The sequence below is a fragment of the Eptatretus burgeri genome, chromosome 8, assembly GCF_056783735.1.
Source record: "Eptatretus burgeri isolate ZD-2024b chromosome 8, Ebu_testis_v1, whole genome shotgun sequence".
Classification (NCBI taxonomy): Eukaryota; Metazoa; Chordata; class Myxini; order Myxiniformes; family Myxinidae; genus Eptatretus; species Eptatretus burgeri.
The window spans coordinates 100154239-100173834 of NC_140968.1; the positions used below are offsets into that span (position 1 = coordinate 100154239).

Sequence of the window (19596 nt, forward strand, 5' to 3'; positions counted from 1 at the left end):
CCATCTGCCAAACTCTAACTACAGCACCCCCGGGCCCTGAGGCTGCCTCCGAGCCTACCTGCTCCCTATGAATGTGAGGGGGGTGCCCTTCCTGGAATTGCCCCCCTTCCATGCCCACGTGGCATTTTGGTGCTGCGGGTCCCTTTCCGAGGGTCGCCTGTGCCCACTATACAATCCCGGTCCCTTGGACCCTTGGCCTAATCTGGCTGACTAGTCCGGCGCCCGGGGTGCCCTCTACGGCCTAAATGATTCCCACTGCTTCCTAAATGTAAAACCTTCCTCTCTACACCATTCTTCCAGCCATTGGTTGACGTCTATTGCTCTGATCATAATTTCTATATAGTTTCCTAATCTTGGGAGGATCCCAGAAAACATGACCTCACAACCCTTTGCTTTCAGCCGCTTACCCAATATCCTGGATCTATTTTTCAAAACCTCTGAGTAAACTTTCCCTACATCATTCGCACCGAGGTGTACCACAATCACTTTTGACTTATAAAATCACTTTTATATTTCAATTTAATTATATATTTGAACACAGTGTATGGTAACGTGTTCTATAAACTCTATTGTTGTCATTGTGATAATTACCGTGTAAATGGCCCAGCACAGTTCTTGAACAAATCCATAATAGCAAACTCCAAGAAAAAGTTGCGTGGCCCATTATTCCAGTGTCGCAACTCCAACGCCGCACTCCAACACAACTCGCCATTAAACAGAGGATGAGGAGAGGCCTGACCGATGACTTGTACATCGTCCTGAAAGCAACTCGTACGTGGACATTCTTTCAAACAAATCAGAGCAGTGAAAAGGGTGTAATGGAAATGCATCAAGACAACAATCTGCCAACACGCAGAACAAACGAATGGTTGAATGTAAGCCTTTATTTTTCGTAAAACATTCGGTAAACAACGACTTTGACAAACGAAGAAATTCTGTTAATTGTGATACTATTGCTCCAATAATTAACAGCACATAAAAATAAATTCTTACATGTGTTGCAAAAACACAAAAGTGAATAAATCCAGGCCCCAGCTGTTCACATGGCATGGGTCCCCGGCCTCAGGTATGGTGGGCAGTCTTATGTGACATAGGTATTACATTTTATCGAGGTATTGATGGGTAGTAGTTCAGGTGTGCAAAGGAAGGACTTTGCACGATGGATGATGCCAGGTCATCGGCTGGCTTTGGAAGCCAACTTTGAAACGTGGTTTGCCCAAGAAAGACAATGGCTGATGGTGAGACCCAGGAGTTTGAATGCCTGAACTTCCTTAAGAGGATTGTGAAGAAAGTAGATTGAGGGTTCCCCAGACAATCTTTTCGGAGAGAGATAGTGAGAGTGTGAGATTCGTCAGGATTGAAAGACGTATTCCAAGTGTTTTACCAGTTTGTGATTCTGTCGAGGTCTAAAGAGAGGGAAGAGGCTGCAGCCGACCTGTCTGAAGGATGAGGGATATCACAGCAAAGGGTGGAGTCATCAGCAAATGTAAAAGAGGGATTTTCCAGAGAGTCAGAGAGATCACTTATAAAGATCAGGAATAGGACTGGGCCCAGAACACTGCCTTGAACACTGTACTCCAGCCTGGCGACAGGGAGAGGAGGTGAAAGGATTCCGTCGAGAGCCACACATTGGCTTCAAGAGTAGAGGAAGTCAGCAAGCCATGTGTGGAGTTGGCCTTGGATGCCATAGGCAGACATTTTGGAAAGCAAGGCAGGATGCCAGACTGCATCAAAAATCTGATCTCATGTCTTACATTGAGGACCTACTCACCCGTTGTTGGGTGAGTTGAGGCAACATGTCCAATGTGGAGTGACCTGGTCTGAATCCAAATTGGTGATCTGAGATGAGGTTGTTGGAGGAAAGGAAGAATTTAATATCAGCTGTGACGACGGAGTCCATGACCTTGCTGATGGTTGAAGTAAGCTGATATTTCCATAGTTTAAGGGGATCAGTTTTGCACCATGTATTGTGGATTGCAGCGATGTTGTGTATGTTTCAGTCAGACGGAAACTGACCCAGAGAGAATGTATGACAGGGTGAAAAAAGCAGAAAGAGAATGAGCAAGAGCAGCAGAGCAGGTTTTTAGTAAACGGGAGCTCATGCCATCCAGGCCAGTTGCACAATGTGTACGTCTATCTGTTTTTATTTATATTTGGGTGCAAGTAACCAAAATGCAAGATTCAAAATCTATTTCGAATTAGTTCACAAATGTCTTCTTCTTATTCTTCTTCCAATGTTCTTTCATATTTATGCATAGGCCGATATACGCACGTTCTGTGGGTTAGCAGGATGGCCGAGAGGTATACACACTCGCCTCAACTCTCTATATCCTGGATTCAAATCTCGACCCAGCTATAAACTCTCATCCAGAGTCATTCATCGATGTGTGTGTGCCGTCTCTCGGATGTTAAAAATGCCCATGGTGGCCTTCACGAAGAATAGGTGAGCTATCGCCGGAACCCTGAAATAATTAAAGAATTCCTGCTCTAACTGACAACAGCGCATCCGTGGCACAACTCTGCCCTCAGCCAATGACGCTACCCCACAGGCCACAGCCTTGTGTTGCGTATGAAAGAAGATGACACACGTTCTTCTGTAGAGTTCACTTGATGTGTTAAAACATGAGACCTAACGCTGCCCCATCACTACAATCCTATTTGATAAACAGTAGTTATAAAAACTGATATATGTGTTTTCAGGTAAGGTGTATCCATGTGACACCGAATCTCCAAAATGTTGGTAATCACAAGCTGTTTGTAATAATCTACAAATGGTAATCTTGGATCATGGAAGAGTGAGCTGGCTGGCTTTTGCTTCTGCTTGCGAGGGAAGCACTGGAGCTGTTGGTTTGACGGAGATGTGCAGGCTCCCCTCTCCATTGTCATGTAGGTGTTTGAGGCTGTGGGTCATGATCTGTCTTTGTGAATGTGGAAGAATAGGAGTATTTGGTGAACGTTTCTTAATCATACCATTCTTACGGTTGTTCGAACGAATCATAATGAAACAGAAGACCAAGAAGGAACCCGAAGAAGTAAAGAGCAAAGCTGGAGTACTCATCAGGAGCAACCTGGATAGGATTCGGGTTTCAAATATTCAAAGTTTAATAAGATATTATATTTATCTGATGGAAGAGAAACCACACTCGGTGGCGTAACGGTTAACGTGTCTGCTCTGCATCACGTAGGTCGGCGATTCGAACCCTGGCCAAATCATACCAAAGACTATAAACACGCTGCTTCCTTGGTTGATGCTCAGCATTTATGAATGATAGAGCATGGACAAACAACCATTGTGCAGATACGATGGGCCACATGGCCTCTTCCTGAATTGAACTTCCTCGTTAGGGAGCTTGTTTGATAAATCTTTGAAAAAATAACACAAAGAGCTCAAAATGAACAAAGTTTGCAGAAATCAGGACTATTCCTGAATAATCCTATTTTGCATCGTTTTTAAGTTTATACAAATGTTTTCAGGCAAGGCATATCAAGGCAACACATAATGTACAAAATGGTTTGTAATCACAACCGCCGGCTTTTGTTCCTGGCTGGGGGAAGCTCCGGACGTGTTGGAAGCGCCGGACGTGTTGGATTGAGAGAGCTGTATGGGCTATCCACAACCTCCGACTTTGCTGCTGTCATATAGGTCAGTTCGGTGGGTTTTGGTGACAGCGGGTCTTTCTGGTCTGTCTGTAGGAATGAGAGAGAATAGGATAATATATAAAGTTCAAAATAAACAAAAGTGGCTGTAAATGCAGGATTCATGTTCTGAACTGCCAGTGTTGATCCCTGTTTAATAATAATAATAATAATAATAATAATAATAATAATAATAATAATAATAATACCATTCCTTTCATGCCATAAAGGCACATTGGGCTGACAAGGCAGTTTCATTGGCAAGGAGTACAGTCCTGGACAGGTCACCACTCTGACACAAGTTACCCCATACCAAATGGTTATTACCCCAGTACACTGGTAATCATTTTGCCAACCTTGGAAGGATGACAAGCTGAGTCAACCCCACCTGGTGTTAATTCAACAGTAAAACAGGGGCTTGAACTCAGGACCCGAAGGTCCCAAGCCAACCACCTTCACCACTGTGATCCCTGAATGAATCCTAATAATCATCAAAGTGATGTGAATGTATGTTAAAGGAACCTGGTCCTGTGTTTATGGCCCTTGTTTAGGCAGAAAAATGACCGCGGACAACAAATTGTTCCTTTATCTGATGGAAGGGATACCATCCGAGATCTAATTAATCTTGATAATTGTTTGAAAATGAAGTTATAACCAAGGTCATGTTGTGATAGGATAACTTACATCGTCCTGGGGTTTGCTCCAAGCTGTTGAATCTGAGGAGGAAAAAAGAAAAGAGTTCAGTTCACCATCAGCAAATGTTTATCAACATACTATATCAGTAACATGATATAACTCCTCTCTCACACTAAAACCGGCAAAGTAAGAACACACTTGAAACACAATTTCTCGTGTACCTGTAAAATATCCAGGATTACCTGTTTGGTATTTCCACCTGAGCACATGCAGTACTTCGCATAAATTTGGGTTATTCAAATTATATTCATACTTTGGGGTAAATCCATCAAATTATCAGCGATAACAGTCATATGTGATACCAGACGTGAGTAGCGTAACTGACAATAGTCACATGTGTATATTTTTGTACATTAACTGCCTTTATAAATGCACATAAAATAAACTACTGAAGTAAATAACAACAACAGTGTCATTTAAAAGTATCAGTTAATATTTTGTGTGTTCGCCATTTACCTTCTTAATTAAATGCTATGACTGTTTTACCCATGCCTTCTGTACACGACTGAAGCACTCTTACAGGAATATTGTGCCAAATATCATGTCGTACATTCCACATTTCTGTAAGGTCAGTTTTGTTGCTCCTGTTCCTCTCTGTTTCCAGGCAATCCCATATGGCCTTGATGGGACTCAAGTCCGGACTCTGGAGGTGCCATTCTAATACTTGGAGCACACCAGCTGTGACATCGTTCTCCAAATACTGTTTTACTATGTTTGAAGTGTGTTTTGTATCATTACCTCGTTGGAAAATGAATTATATTCTGATTGAACAATTTCCACGAGAAATTGCATGGTGCTGCAGTATCTGCTTGTACATCTCTTTTGCTAGCGTCCCATTAGTTTTGACAAGTTTCCATCCACACCAAGCTGAGATACAACCCTGGACAGTCACAGAGCATCCGGGGTTGTATCTCAGTGCAAACTATGCACGTCGTAATGTTTCCCGGGTCTTCGGTGGACGAACTGCCATCTCTTAGATCCAAAAAGTTAAAACTTTGATTCATCAGACCTGAGCACCCGATTCCATTGGTGAGTCGCCCAATCTTGGCATTGCCTTGCAAATTTAAGTATTTTCACCTTATTCAGTGGTTTCAGCAGTGGTTTCTTTACTGTACCTCTGCCATGGAGACTTCTGCTGCAATCTGCCTTCTGTGCACAGTGCTGGATGAGATGTTAATGTTCAGGCCTGCTCTCATTTCATTTCTCAGCTGCTGACTTGATTTTGTTCTATCATGCAAGTTGAGCAACTTTTTCAATTTCCGAATTTATTCTATACTTATACTGGCAGGCGTGTTGTCCGGTGGAATTTTTGTATTTGTGGGGGCCTAAAACACTTCCCTACACCCACTAAATAATGGGATTGGGGATCATTTCATTTTACCTTTTACATATCTACAAAGGCTGAGGCACTGGAGAGCGATATACATATATACATATATAAATACCCAAAAATTCAACTTTTTTTTCTTCAAAATGTTCAAACTCTCTTTTTTGCCTAAAACATTCCCTGGCACTCACCAATGAAGCTCTGAAAGTTTTACGAATACCTGCTCAACCATCTTTGAGATAAATGTCAACACACACGTGCAAACAGCTCTCTTATCATTTATATTTACGGTTCCCAAGCTGGAGTACGAGGGGTACAGGAGAGAATCTTAGAGGGGGTAGGTATGCGGCGGGGTCGCCAAAATACGTTTTTTTGTCTTTTATGAAATCGCATCCATTATTTTTATTATTAAATTCAGTAATATTAAAATTTATAGGCCAGGTATAAATATGTCAGATTTTCAAATAATTTATTAGTAGCGTGGTAGAGCGTTTGCTGCTCATGTTAACGGATGAAGAGTAAATCCAAGAACAAAAAGTGAATCCTTGCGGAATAGGCCGACCGTGACGAGAGTCTCTGTACAAGAGAGTTACGATGACAACTTGCAATTAGAAGCCATTTTGTTTCCATCCAGTGTGGCGCACCCAAACTGAGCCCATTATGTGTGAAGCGTAATGTGTTCATTATATCATAAAAAACTGTCTTTGTCTGCGCCCAAAAGGAAGATTTTATGACTTAATGCCTTATTTTCATTCTTCCAACGAGTCAGAATAAGCACACAATCAGACAGGATTTATTTAACCTGAAAAACATCACACAAACCGTGGAAAATGAAGTGTAATGAGCGCGTAAAAGTTCACACTGATGAGTGTCTACTTTGAATGTGTACAGAGCGAGTGAGTAGAAGAAACACATCGGGAGTGATAGAATGCAAAATATGAAAGAAGTGGAAGAAGGAAAGTGAAAGACAGAAATGGAGGCACACCATTCACACTAGAGATGCATACCATCATGACTGTAGATAATTAGAATAGATAATTGTGACTGGGGGGGGGAGAGAAAGAGGTTGAGATAGATTGATTGATTTGTGCTCTGCCTGAAGTCAGGTTCTTGGCTGCTTGGCAAGGCCCAAGGGTGATCCTGTGTGGTTTGCCATTGCCTTCTCAGCAGTTGGTTAGAGAAGGAATTTGTAATTAGAGTAGGATGTCGGTGACAGCTCACCTCTCTTCGTGAATGACACCCTGGGATCTTTAGCATCCAGCAATTAATGACAGCAGACGAGACACCCGGCTTAACGTTCATTCAAGGGACGGCAAACACATTCATGAATCATCCTGTGCCTGCGAAACACCCGGATGACAGTTTATAGCTGGGTCGGGATTCGAACCCAGGCGAAACAGCTTAGAGACAAGTGTGTACGTACCTCCAGTCCATTCCTTGAGAAGATAATATGGAAAGGGAAAGTTTCTCTTTGAAATTTAACAGAACAGGAGAGAAGAAGTTTAGAAAGAACAAACAAGGCATAAATAAAAGGGCTGCATTAAAATTGAGATGAGCCAAAAGTGAAAGAGATTTTGTTTTTTCAACTTTTCATTTATTTATTTTAACAGAAGTACGTACTGTGACACTGAAAACATGTACGTGTGTCTGTAATCGTTCATTATTTTATGTTTACATTGAATGTCTAAGTAACCATGTCATTGTTGTTAACCAATATGTTGACTGCAACACTTAGACTAATTTGAATAAATAAACTTCACCAAAACAACAGCTAAAAACATATATAAATATTTTATTAATTTTCGTTCTACATATTCAAACAACACACACACACACACACACACACACACACACACACACACACACACACACACACACACACACACACACACACACACACACACACACACACACACACACACACACACACACACACCATGCTTACTTATAAGCAACTTTTCCAGGATGTTTTTTTTATCTTTCATAAATGATCTACACTCTAAAACATGTTTCCATGATGATTTATCTTTTTACAACTTATACCCATTCCTGCTAACTACAATATCATTACAGCACCACACATTAATGCAACTGCTGCGTCTGTTGTTTGCTTTGGCTGTGTTGCTGTGTCTTTGGCATGGGACAACTTACCTGGGAGTCTGGGACAGAAATGACCCCAAAGTCGATTTCCATCTTTGAAGAATAAATTCATTTTCCAACAATTTCCTTCTTTGTGCACGTGCAGGGAATCTATACATTCCGAATCCCTTTTCCGACCGATTGGTGCACCCAAAGGCGCAGCGTCGTGTCATTTTGTAAGAATACAACACAAGCGGTTAATATTGTAGTTCGCGGTCGGTGGAAACAAAATGGCGTGCACGGACCACGTGACCATAATTTTCCGGACACGTCATGTCGCAACTCTGTTCTACAGGGACTCCAATCGTGACCACACAAAGACTGTACAGTATATTACAATATATTAATTGCATATTGGAGTGAATAATGTACAGTATACTGCATCAATGTTCATCAGCCACACATGAATTTTGTGCTTCAATTTAAATCCAATATGACGTCACATGAAGAAAATTAAATTGTAGTATATTTCTGGTGAGCGTGACGTCAGCACCAACAAGGCTAATTCACAGCCGATTTTGGTGGATGCTAAACGACGTAATAACGAGTCATTATTGTCTGCATGACCGTCAATCCGCATGATAATTTTTCAATCATTGAATTTGCCATGAATATTATTGAGGACATATATATATATATATATATATATATATATATATATATATATATATATATATATATATATATATATACACGTTATAATTGTATCGGAACTGTTCTGTAACAAAATAACATTAATTAAAAAAAAAACTTAGATGGTGTTTTGAAGAGAAGTTAGTTTCACACGAATCATCATCACACCATTTGAAAGCCTTTATATCCCTGAGCAGGGGTCACCTTTTTGCGGACTCCAATCATGGTACCCTTTCTTGTGGCAATGTTTTTTACGGCCGGATCCCCTTTCTGACGCCAACCCTTTAATCGCCTTTGACCCTGCAGGGATAATTACCAGGATACTGGTACTCATTTCACTGACCTTCGGAAGGATGACAGGCTAAGTCAACCCCCCTGATGCTAACTCAGCGGCCAGTGGGGCTCGAACTCAGGACCCCGAGGATCTCAAGGCACCGCCTTCACCACAAAGCCACACCAGGCTCATTAGTTTCACACGAATGTTTCGCCAAATAAATACATAATTGGTCTGCCATTACGATGGCACCTTCAGGAAAGAAAAGGACATATCGTGAGTGCTGCATCAACTTCAGCTTCACAGTACTGAACAAGCAAGACAAGGATTTGCAGCAATGTGTCATACGTCACAAAGTGCTGTCCGAAGAATTCATGAAGCCGAGCCTTCTCAAACCAGACGACATTTCTCCAGCTGCCATTCTGAACTTGCCGACAAAGAACCGTCCCACTCCAAGAGGGAGGAACTTGGGCTGAAACACGCTCGGTTTGACCATGGTGGTCAGGTCAACAACCAAATTGAAGCTAGTCTCCGTGCCTCGTATTTGGTTGCTCTGAGAGTTGGACAAGAAAAAACAACATCACACACAAACTCTAAAACCCTGGTGGTGCCTTGCTGCAAGAATATTGTTCATTGCATCTCAGGAGAGAGTGTGGCAAAAAAAAAGCTGAACACGGTGTCGCCGTCCAATGATACAGTGCGTCGAAGGATCTGTGATTTATCAGTAGACATCCAACAGCAAGTGAGTGCGGAAATCAAGGAAGTCTCCCCTGGGCATTTTTACGATTAATTTTGATGAGTCGACCGACATCTCTCGCTGTGACCAGCTACTGGTCTACACATGGTATGAAAAGGACTCGGACTTCAAGGAAGACTTCTTACTTTGTCACCCTTTGTAATCTATGATGAAGGGAGAAGTCATCTTTGAAGCAGTATCAAATTTCTTTGACCAAGAGGGGCTCTCGTGGGTAAATGTTGTGGGATGTACGGCAGATGGAGTCCCTGCAATGCTGGGATTCTAAGTGCTGGTGAAAACGGCCATTAGCCGTGAAGACTACCTCGAATGATCAAAACCGTACTTGAGAATGTTGTGGCCACGGTGAACTTCATCATATCCAATGCTTTCAACGCGAGGATGTTCCACCTCCGATGTTGAGACTTCATTGCCGAGGAAGATTCCACAGGGAGGTAAGATGGCTTTCGAGAGATCACATGGTTGCTCGAGTCATGGCACTGTAGGTAGAGTTAAAATAATTATTCGACAGGAGTGAGAACGGAAAACCCAAGCAGTTTGTAGACAAACTGTCAGATGACAGGTGGACCGCAAAAGTGGCTTACCTCAACGATATATTTTGTCACCTCAACACGCTCAACAAATCGCTCCGAGGGCCCTCGACTATTGTGCTTGACTTTGTCGACAAAGTTCGAGCTTTTCGGCAATAATATAGCTGCAGCTATGGCAATAAGCTGCAGCTATGGCAATAAAACATCAAAGCGGGTCACTTCGATGTCTTTGAGAACATCACTGACAGTTTGTCGGCCCTCCGTTAAGATCACGTGAATGAGGTCGGTGGTCCTCATCCAGGACCACCTACCTCAGTCAGGAGTTGCATGACTATTTTCCAGACCTCAGTGACTTTGATGTGTCAACTCATTTGAAATCCACTCAATATCGATTCTACATCCCTTACAGGTGAATTGCACGACGAATTTGTCGACCTGGTCAACGACTCCACCGCCAGAGATGCTTTCGCGAGTTTGTTGTTGACAAGCTTTTGGTCAACAATGGCTATGTCGTGCCCATCTCTGGCAAAAATAATGAGTGAAAAGCCTTCTGGTGTTCCGTTCTACCTTCCTCTGTGAGCAGGAAGCTTCCACATTGTGTAACAGTAAAAGCAGATACCGTGCCCGACTCTCAGTGCAACATGACATGCGAGTGTCCCATTCAAAGATTATGCCAATAATTGGTTTGTTGGTGGCAAAAACCAAGGTCCATCCTTCCCACTAAGTTTTTTGGGACAATACGCATTGTTAGTGTTGGATGACATTTTTTCCCCAATAAAAATTTTTCAATTCAATTAAATTTCAATTCAAGCTCTGAAGGGGGATGTGGGGGAGGGGTTACGTGACCAATGCTGAAAGACCACAAGGGGTACGGAAGAAGTAAAAGTTTGAGAACCCCTGGTTTAGATCCTTAAAGGTAACTGTGATATGAAATCGACTTTCAGAGAAATTCGAATGATTATCTCCCTATATTGCACACTTCTAACTTTCCCACAAGTGAATAGCACCACAAAAGTGAAAACAACCCAAACTTTTACACAGCCCTGTAAGTCCCAGGTTCATGTTGATGTTGTGATCCCAGGTTCAAATCCCACAAGCTTTCATGCCACATGGATGTAATATGTGAAAGCTCATCCATGAGGTGAAGAATCAAAATCTCTCTGTGCTCCTCTCGTGCACTGCACACAGAAAGTCTTATTCACCTGATCACCTGGTGATACGCCTGGTATTGGCTTAGTGGTTCGGGTGGTGGCTTGGGATTCCTATGGTCCTGAGTTTGAGCCCTGTTTCCACTGAATTAACACCAGGGGGTTGACTGAGCCTATCATCCTTCCAAGGTTGGTGAAATGAGCACCAGTATGCTGGTAATAGGGGCGCTGCATCAGTGGCATAGCTGTGCCCCTAACCAATGATGCAACCAGCAGCCAAAAAGGCAGCGCACGATGGGAACCTGCTGATGCTTTGCTTTTTCAGCTAACAAAGGTAACATAATATGAGGTATTGGAGTAAGTTTCCACAAGAATAGATTATCCCAAAGTAAGGAATGAATAAAATGGGGAATGACTGCGAACTTGCCTCGTTTTAGTTGGATTATTTTCGCAAGGGAGAAGATGACGAAGAAGAACAAAACCACCATGATAACAGAGGTACACAGGAACGGAATCCAGTAGCGATGTTCATCCTGCTTGTTGTTTGAGTTTGTTCTGGGAGAGACAGTTGAACAGGTGGAGGACTGTGTTCGGTCTGAAGGTGAAGACTTGGAATCATCTTTGCCTAAAAATAAAAAGAGGATTGTGGTATTGGGAGTTGATTTTACTACACAACAAGGATGTAAACTTTTAACGAGGTGGAAACTTTCTATCCTGGAAAGGAAATGGAAACTTTCACAATGACGTGGTTGATCTGTGACCCACCTGTTCTTACATTCACCTGGAATCGATTCGATACGTTCTCTTTTCCTGATTCCAATTTAATCTTGCATTCGTATATTCCAGCATCTTCTGCAGTCACGTGATGCATCATCAAGGAGAAGTTTCTGGTTTGTTTCCTGCACCATCTCACCACCTGTCCTACTCTCACCTCAATTACCCGAACATGATCCTTAAATCCCCCACAATGTCCCACTCCGTCCATCCTCACTCCAGCCGAGCAGGTTCATTCTGAAACACCACCACGCTGACTCCAGCTTGCCAGTGCCATCGGCGGCGGCACAAGGCAGCACTAGGGTAGAGTTCTCCATCACCGTCAGCTTCGTCCTCAGGTTATCTCCTGGACTCCTCGTTGCTGAACAACCTGTGAGAGAAGAAAAGGGGAAACATGAGAAAACATTCTTACAAATGTAGTGTTGATGCTTACTGAGTTTCACAGCACACATGAAACCACATACACAAGAAGAATGCCCTTAAGAAAAGGTGCAAAAAATGATGGAGTAATCGACAATGGCCTTATGATTGGATGATGCGATTTCATATAGTCTGAAAATAACCTTTCCAGAGATGCTCAAGATATCTATGGAATCACACTCCAAGGTTTTTTTTTCATGAACTTTACCTCGACCAAATGTTATTTGATCACAGCCATGATGATGGACTTTGTTGTGTGAATGTGTGGTTGTAGTTACGTTTGGGTCAGGAATCTTAAACGTATAGTAATGTTATAGTTATGTGATGTGTGAATGTGCCATTTTATGAAATCATCAAACTAATCAGGGTGAATCCACATTCGATTTTCACTACCTATTCTACTGTACAATGTGCTGGAATGAAGTCAATGAACCTTGGAAGATTAATCGATAGACGGATACATGCTGCCGAAACCCATGCTGCTTGGTCTAGAAGCTCCATTAACTGTGCAGTCACATTGCTTCCAGTGATTCTGTGTTCTTACCAATGCTATATCAGGATACAATAAAATGTCCAATTAGATGTAAACTATTCGAGAGTTCTTTGGAATTCCTGTCGATCATTTCAGTTGAGGTTGGTACACCTGCCAGCCATGCGTTGGCAGACAACGATTGGTATACTCCATATATCCACAAATTTGTCCCCAGTCATGAAATACATATTTGTGTAAACCTCCATGTGAAGCACATACAGTTGCATGTTCTGTGTCAAAATCGGAGCTCGACGACGTGTGATAATGTTTGAAATGAGCCTCGTATGGCATCGGTGACGAATCACCGAAACGTTCAGCGCCGTATGGTTTTACTCTTTGGCGATGGCTCGGTAAGCAATTCTCTGTATTGGAGAATAATAACGAGTAGAAGAAGAATGTATGAGGAGAAAGTGGAGGAGGAATTTGAGGGGTTACTAAACAGCAAAAAACAAGTGAGGTTCTCATGTGGAGGCTTTGTTTTGACTGGTGGAGGGAAAGGTTATCAAAAGATGTTTTTTATCTGATCATATCGTGGGAGTTCTCTTTTTTTAACAAGAAATGGAAACATAAGAACATAGATTTTAAATATTGTTCAAAGCTTTGTTTATTTTAAGTCTTCATGCTCTTTTTTGCATTATGATTTGCACTTAATGTAAGCAGTTTTAACAATGTTTATGATGTTATATGTTTTGTGTTTGATGAAAGTGTTAAAGCTTTTGTTTATATTATATTTTTTGTTTGATTTAATAGTTTTAACAATTTTGTTTGCAATGGATGTGTTGGTTCATTTAACGTGATATAAAACTCTTCGTAATACTATGTTTTGTGTTTAAATTAAATATGGTGAAGCCGATCTTCATATCATATGTGTGATTTAAATGTGATAATGCTCTTTATTATAATATACTGGCGGGTACACCCACTCTCCGGATGGGACTGCCCTTCTTGGTCCACTGGTCTGCCATGATGGCGAAATAAACCAAATAATAACACCGAAGATGAGAAATCCGAAAAAATAAAAAATTTGGAAATATGTTTTGAAATCTTTTTTAAAAATATTTCATGGAAAACTGAAGTCTGGACCCCCTGAGTATACCCAGAAATGTTGATCTCGATCAGCCCAAGGGTCTTGGAGTGGTTCCCGGACATACAGACGTACATACACTGCTCTGTTTTATGTATTAGAGTAGCAGAGTGCCACCCCCTGGGTGGGTCGAGTTGTGCATCACTTGCTGAAAAAAGTATATTCTGTGTTTTGCAAGAAGACGATAGATGTTTGTGTGGTGTGCACTTATAAGGTTCGAGATAGTCTAGATCACTGTTTCTCAAGGTGGGGCATGGCAATATTTTGGTGGGGCATGAGGATTCAAAACTCTTTTCAAGATCAAAGGAACCATGATGTGGTTGTCTGAGGAGAGCGAAAAGAAACACCCAAACTCGACTACTTTGGCAAGGGAAGTATTGATAAATTTTCCTTCATCTTATTTAGTCGAATGTGGATTTAGTGTTGTTACCGATTTGCTGCAAGTGAAGAGAAATCGACTGGAAATCACGAAACGTGGTGATTTAAGGCTGAAACTGACAAAATTGGTTCCTTGAATCCAACAAATCTGCAGCCAGCGTCAAGGGCAGGGCTCCCATTGAAGTGAGTAAAATTTGCAATAAAGTTTTTAATAAAGCCTTTTGAATACATATGTAGTATATACCGTAGTGTCTCCAATCATGGTGGGGCGTACGATTTTTGTTGAAAATCAAAGTGGGGCATGTGACAAAAAGGTTGAGAAACACTGGTCTAAACTCTAAAGGGTACATTCCAATAATAGTCAGTATGTTATGGGTTGAAAGGGTCCAATCTCTTAAGCATGTAAAAAGGGTCTACAAAGGTCCAAGTGGTCTAAAGCTCTAAATGGTTAAGGGTCCAAGCTGTCTAATCTGTCTAAAGGGTGTAAGGGGTGTAAAGGTCTAAAGGTTCTAGGGATCTAAAGGGTATAAAAGGTCAAAAGGATGAAGGGATATAAAAGTGTCCAAAGTGTCAAAAGGTCTTAACGGTAAAAAGGATCTTCAGGCTCTTGGTGTCTTTAGGGTCTTTGGGAACTTAGGGGTCTTAAATGGTCCTCGGGATATTATGGGTCTAAAGGATCTCAAAGGGTCTTCAAGATCTTAAAGGGTCTTTAGGGTCTTTAGGGGTCTTGGGGCCTTAAAGGGTATTCAAAGGTTTAATGGGTTGACAGGTACATTCCAATAGTACGTAATTAATGGACGTACATGCAGTCAGGATGCAACTGACGTTAAAACAGGAAGTAATTAATGGACATATAGTCATATGGCTTTCCGGATGGCTTCATAGATGGACTGCTTCATGGACGGTCCCTGTTTTTTCGTTTTTAAATATGCAGTATAATCTAATATATAAAGCTCTTTCTCACCACTGACTCACTCACTGACTGATATTAAAGATTGGTACCTTCCGGATGACGTAGAAAGCTGATTTTGCACGCCGATGGACATCGAAGCCGGTACACCGGAAAATTCACAGAATCGTCGGACAACATCAAGAAATGAAAATATAAATAAATGAAAAAAAATGAAGGTGAGTGACCCGAGACAATGGGGAAGCACAGTAATTTTGTGTGCTGACAGACATCGAAGCCGATACACCAGGAAAAAAAAAAAATCACAGAACCGTCGGAAAGCATCCGTAAATGAAAATATAAACAAATGAAAAAAAATGCGGGTGAGCGACCCGAGACAATGGGGAAGCATGGTTCGTTGTTACAATGTGTAAGCATACCCCGCTCGTGTATGTATGTATATATATATATATATATATATATGATTTGTGTTAAATTTAACAGTTTGTATTGTATGTTGTAACAGTATGTTGTATGTTGTAAATGTATTGTATTGTATTGTAACAGCTCTTGTTTGTATTGTATGTTTTGTTTGATTTTAACATTGTGTTAAAACCGGTTTATATGATACATTTTGTATTAATTAACAGTGTGTTAAGGGTCATGTTCATGTTATATTTTGGATTTAATTTAACAGTGTTAATGCACTTCTTTATATTTTGTTTCATATTTATTTTATGTTAACACATAAAAATTATTACAAGTGTATATTTTAAGAAAGTAAAAAGGATCAAGTTGTGAGCTGGCAGGACCAAGTCTGAGTTGGAATCTTGATCAGGCGATAAACTTTCACTCTGATGTTTCACAGGCAGGCCAAAGCAATATAGAATATGACATCCTTCGGATGAACGTTAAACTGTTGACCAATCTTCTACCACCATTCATGGCAGTTAAAGAACCCATGGCTTTTTTTGACCCTAAACCGAGCTTTTTTCATGACCCTAAACAAGCTCCAAACTTCTGCTCAAATTGCCTTCAGTCAAACATCAGGCCAAGACACACACACGCACACACACACACACACACACACACACACACACACACACACACACACACACACACACACACACACACACACACACACACACACACACACACACACACACACACACACACAGAGGTTTGTTATTCCTGTCTGATTTTTCCCTTTTCTTTGAAATAATGGAATTTTGATAAAGTTAAAATTCCCTCATTACGGCTCGGAAAATTTGAACTTCAGCCTCAAAGAGGGTTTGGAGTAAACGTATCACTTTGTGTTATAAATAATTTATGAAGTGTCAGGTTTGCTGTGATATATTATTATATTTAATAATTCTGAAGGAAAATGCCTGAAAATATATTTCTGAGAACAGGAAACCTCTCGACTTATGAGTTAATCCACCATTTCAAGTTCAAGTTTCTTCAAGATGAAGTTTATGTTTCTTCCCAATTCAAAAAATACCATTCTCAAGAAGAACAAACAAAGTCTACAAAAACCACAAAGCTTACAATGTGTAAGCATATCCCGCTGGCATATATTTCAGTCGAATGACAAATGTTAGCAAAACAAATTACTCGATTGACAAATGAGCATATAATAATATGAATGAGTGTGGAGGAGTCTTTGTAAAATGCTTGGGTTGTAGTATATAGACCCCTATGAGTTACATGTACAGTACTTATTTATAAAGACAGAATTAGAATGTAACAGTTGAGAAAATACAGGAAAGAGGAGATGAGGTGGGAAATGGGGGAGGGGGAGGGGGTCCAGCAAATACTGATATAAATTCCACCATGATCTTGAATTTAACCTGCTTCAAACACTCATAAGCAGAATAACACACGAGTTCACCGTATACCATCCATCCATCCATTGGGACCATACTCTGTGCAGAGCGTTGATGCTGCCTAAGCAGTCTCCTTGGCTGTTGGACACAATCCTGGACGGATCACCACTCCGACACAGGATACCAGCAAGCTGGCACTCATTTTGCCGACCTCGGAAGGATGACAGGCAGAGTCAAGCCCAGCTGGTATTAATTCAACAGCCGAGTGGGATTTGAACTCAGGATCCTCGGATCCCAAGTCCACCACCCGAACCATCAAGCCAACACCAGGCATATTTGTATATCAGGTAACTGAATTCAACCAGCAGCTATTTTTGAGGTCAACACAAGCCGAAAGGTTAACGTTGGCTAAATTTCTGAAATCCTCAATTTTCATCCGATTGACTTGAAGTACCGTATACCTATTCAACAATAATAATTTAAACTTTATGTATAGAGGAGTTTCAACAGTGTTTAAATGTATAGAAGCCAGAAGTTGACTTAAGATTCGAATATTATGAATTCCAAAATTGGGGTCCAGGAAAGATGATAGTTTTCTCTGCAGAATTTGTTCTTACTCGTGGAAGGTGGAACATCCTGGTTTGTCTTGTCAAATAACCAAGGACTTCATAATTGTGAGTAAATATTTCCACAAAGTTAGTTGGTAATTATATTCTGTCTCGCTGGAACACATGGGTTCCCAAATGAAATAAGTGCAATTCATTTATCTTTATAAAAAAAATTTCAAGAAATAGTTTGTATGAGATCGATAAACCCTACGACAAATAAATCTCATAACTCATTTTTTGAATCATTAAAATCTATATCTGCAGCTTTAAAGAATTTCCCCAAGCAAGTAAACAATAATTCAGCCGAGACAAGACTGAGACAGGAAGAATAAAATATAATGAAAGAAGTATTGTTTTGGGGAAAAACTTCTTTAATTTATTAATATTGCCAACACTTCTAGAAAATTTCTTACAGAAATTATTCACATGCATTGTCCACAAGTTATCATCAATTAAAACACCAAGAAATGTGGTGTTTTCTCGTTTACGTAAACCTGCTTGGTTAATAAAAATTGGTCACAGAAGCATCAAAATTGTTTTACTATAAAACCAACTACTTGTATTTATTTAAATTCAATGAGAGCTTATTAGCCATTATCCAATCAAAACATGTTCCAGGTGAACACTGACTGTTTCAACAAGAGTATGTGGATCTGGATGAGAAAAGAAGAGATCCAAGTCATCGGCAAACAAAATGAAAGACAACACATCAGAGGATTTATTAAAATCACCAACGTAAATTATGAAATTATGAATAACAGAGGCTCTAATATAGAGCCCTACAGGGCACCCCATGTGATCAGTTCCTGGCTTGATTACTTTTTAAATGACAAACTGTTTTCAATTTGTAAGGTAATTCTCACACCATTCTAAGGCCTTTCCTATAATTCCATAGTATGGTAATTTATGCAAAATAATGTTATGGTCGATGCTTTCAAAAGGCTTGGAGTGGTGAAAGAAAATACTGACGATGTGTGAATGATTATATCAATGGTATTTTTTTCACGAACTTATCAATTAATGTCAATAAAGCATGAGTGATGTTGTGCTTCTCCTGGAAACAAAATTGTGAATTACACAGACTATTAGATTCATTCAGAACTTTAATCACTCCAATATGTGTGTGTACATATATATATATATATATATATATATATATATATATATATATATATATATATATATATATATATATATATATATATATATATATATATACACACATCATATTTTTATTGCAAACAGTAATTGCAAACCTCTTGAGTCTTCCTTCTTAAAAAAAAGGTACAATTTTAGAGATTTTCATTTTCTCAGGTGCAACTCCAGAGACAAGCGACAAATTGAAAATATGTGAAATGTAATTTCAGGAAGTATATTTTAAATCAATATATCATTCATTCCATCATGACCTGCACTCTTATTATTTTTCTAAATGACGTGCAATGTCCATAATTTCTGCTGCACGAGTTGGGAAAAGAAATAAAAAATTGGGAAAAGGATTGTTTTAAAACATAATAAACTCATATCTGTACCAGGATTACTCCTGGCTAAATTATGTCCAGTATCTATAAAATAATCATAAAACAATAACATCTTCAACTTGAACATTATCTCCCTTGAGTTGTCTCACTAAAGTATCCTTCTTAGTCTTATTTATAATGTCATTTATAATCTTCCAACTGCCATTAATATCATTTTTATTCTCATATATCCGCTAAGAGAAATAATCTCTTTTTAAATTTCTTAAAAGACTTATCAGTACATTTTTGTAATTAGTGTATTTAAGGTTGGGTTCAGCAGGATTAGATTTGTACTGTATTTATAATACAAATTATTTTCGTATTTATTTCTAAGTATTTGGTGATCCATGAAGATCTTGGAATCTTCAATTAAATAGAATATTTCAATGTCTGCAAAGGGATGACTTCATCATTAATATTTCCATAAA

At 40.0% G+C, this 19596-nt stretch overlaps 1 protein-coding gene across 1 annotated transcript; it reads right to left on the reverse strand.

Annotated features, from left to right (window-relative positions):
- Positions 1-869: 869 nt before the first annotated feature.
- LOC147022393 (uncharacterized) lies at positions 870-12260 on the reverse strand. The gene is made up of 4 exons (XM_085893248.1): positions 11903-12260; positions 11565-11762; positions 4321-4352; positions 870-3687 (listed from the first exon to the last, which is right to left on the reverse strand). Exons 1-4 carry the CDS (start codon positions 12120-12122, stop codon positions 3520-3522), a joined length of 618 nt encoding a protein of 205 aa, XP_085749374.1. The 5' UTR covers positions 12123-12260; the 3' UTR covers positions 870-3519.
- Between the last annotated feature and the right edge of the window lie 7336 nt (positions 12261-19596).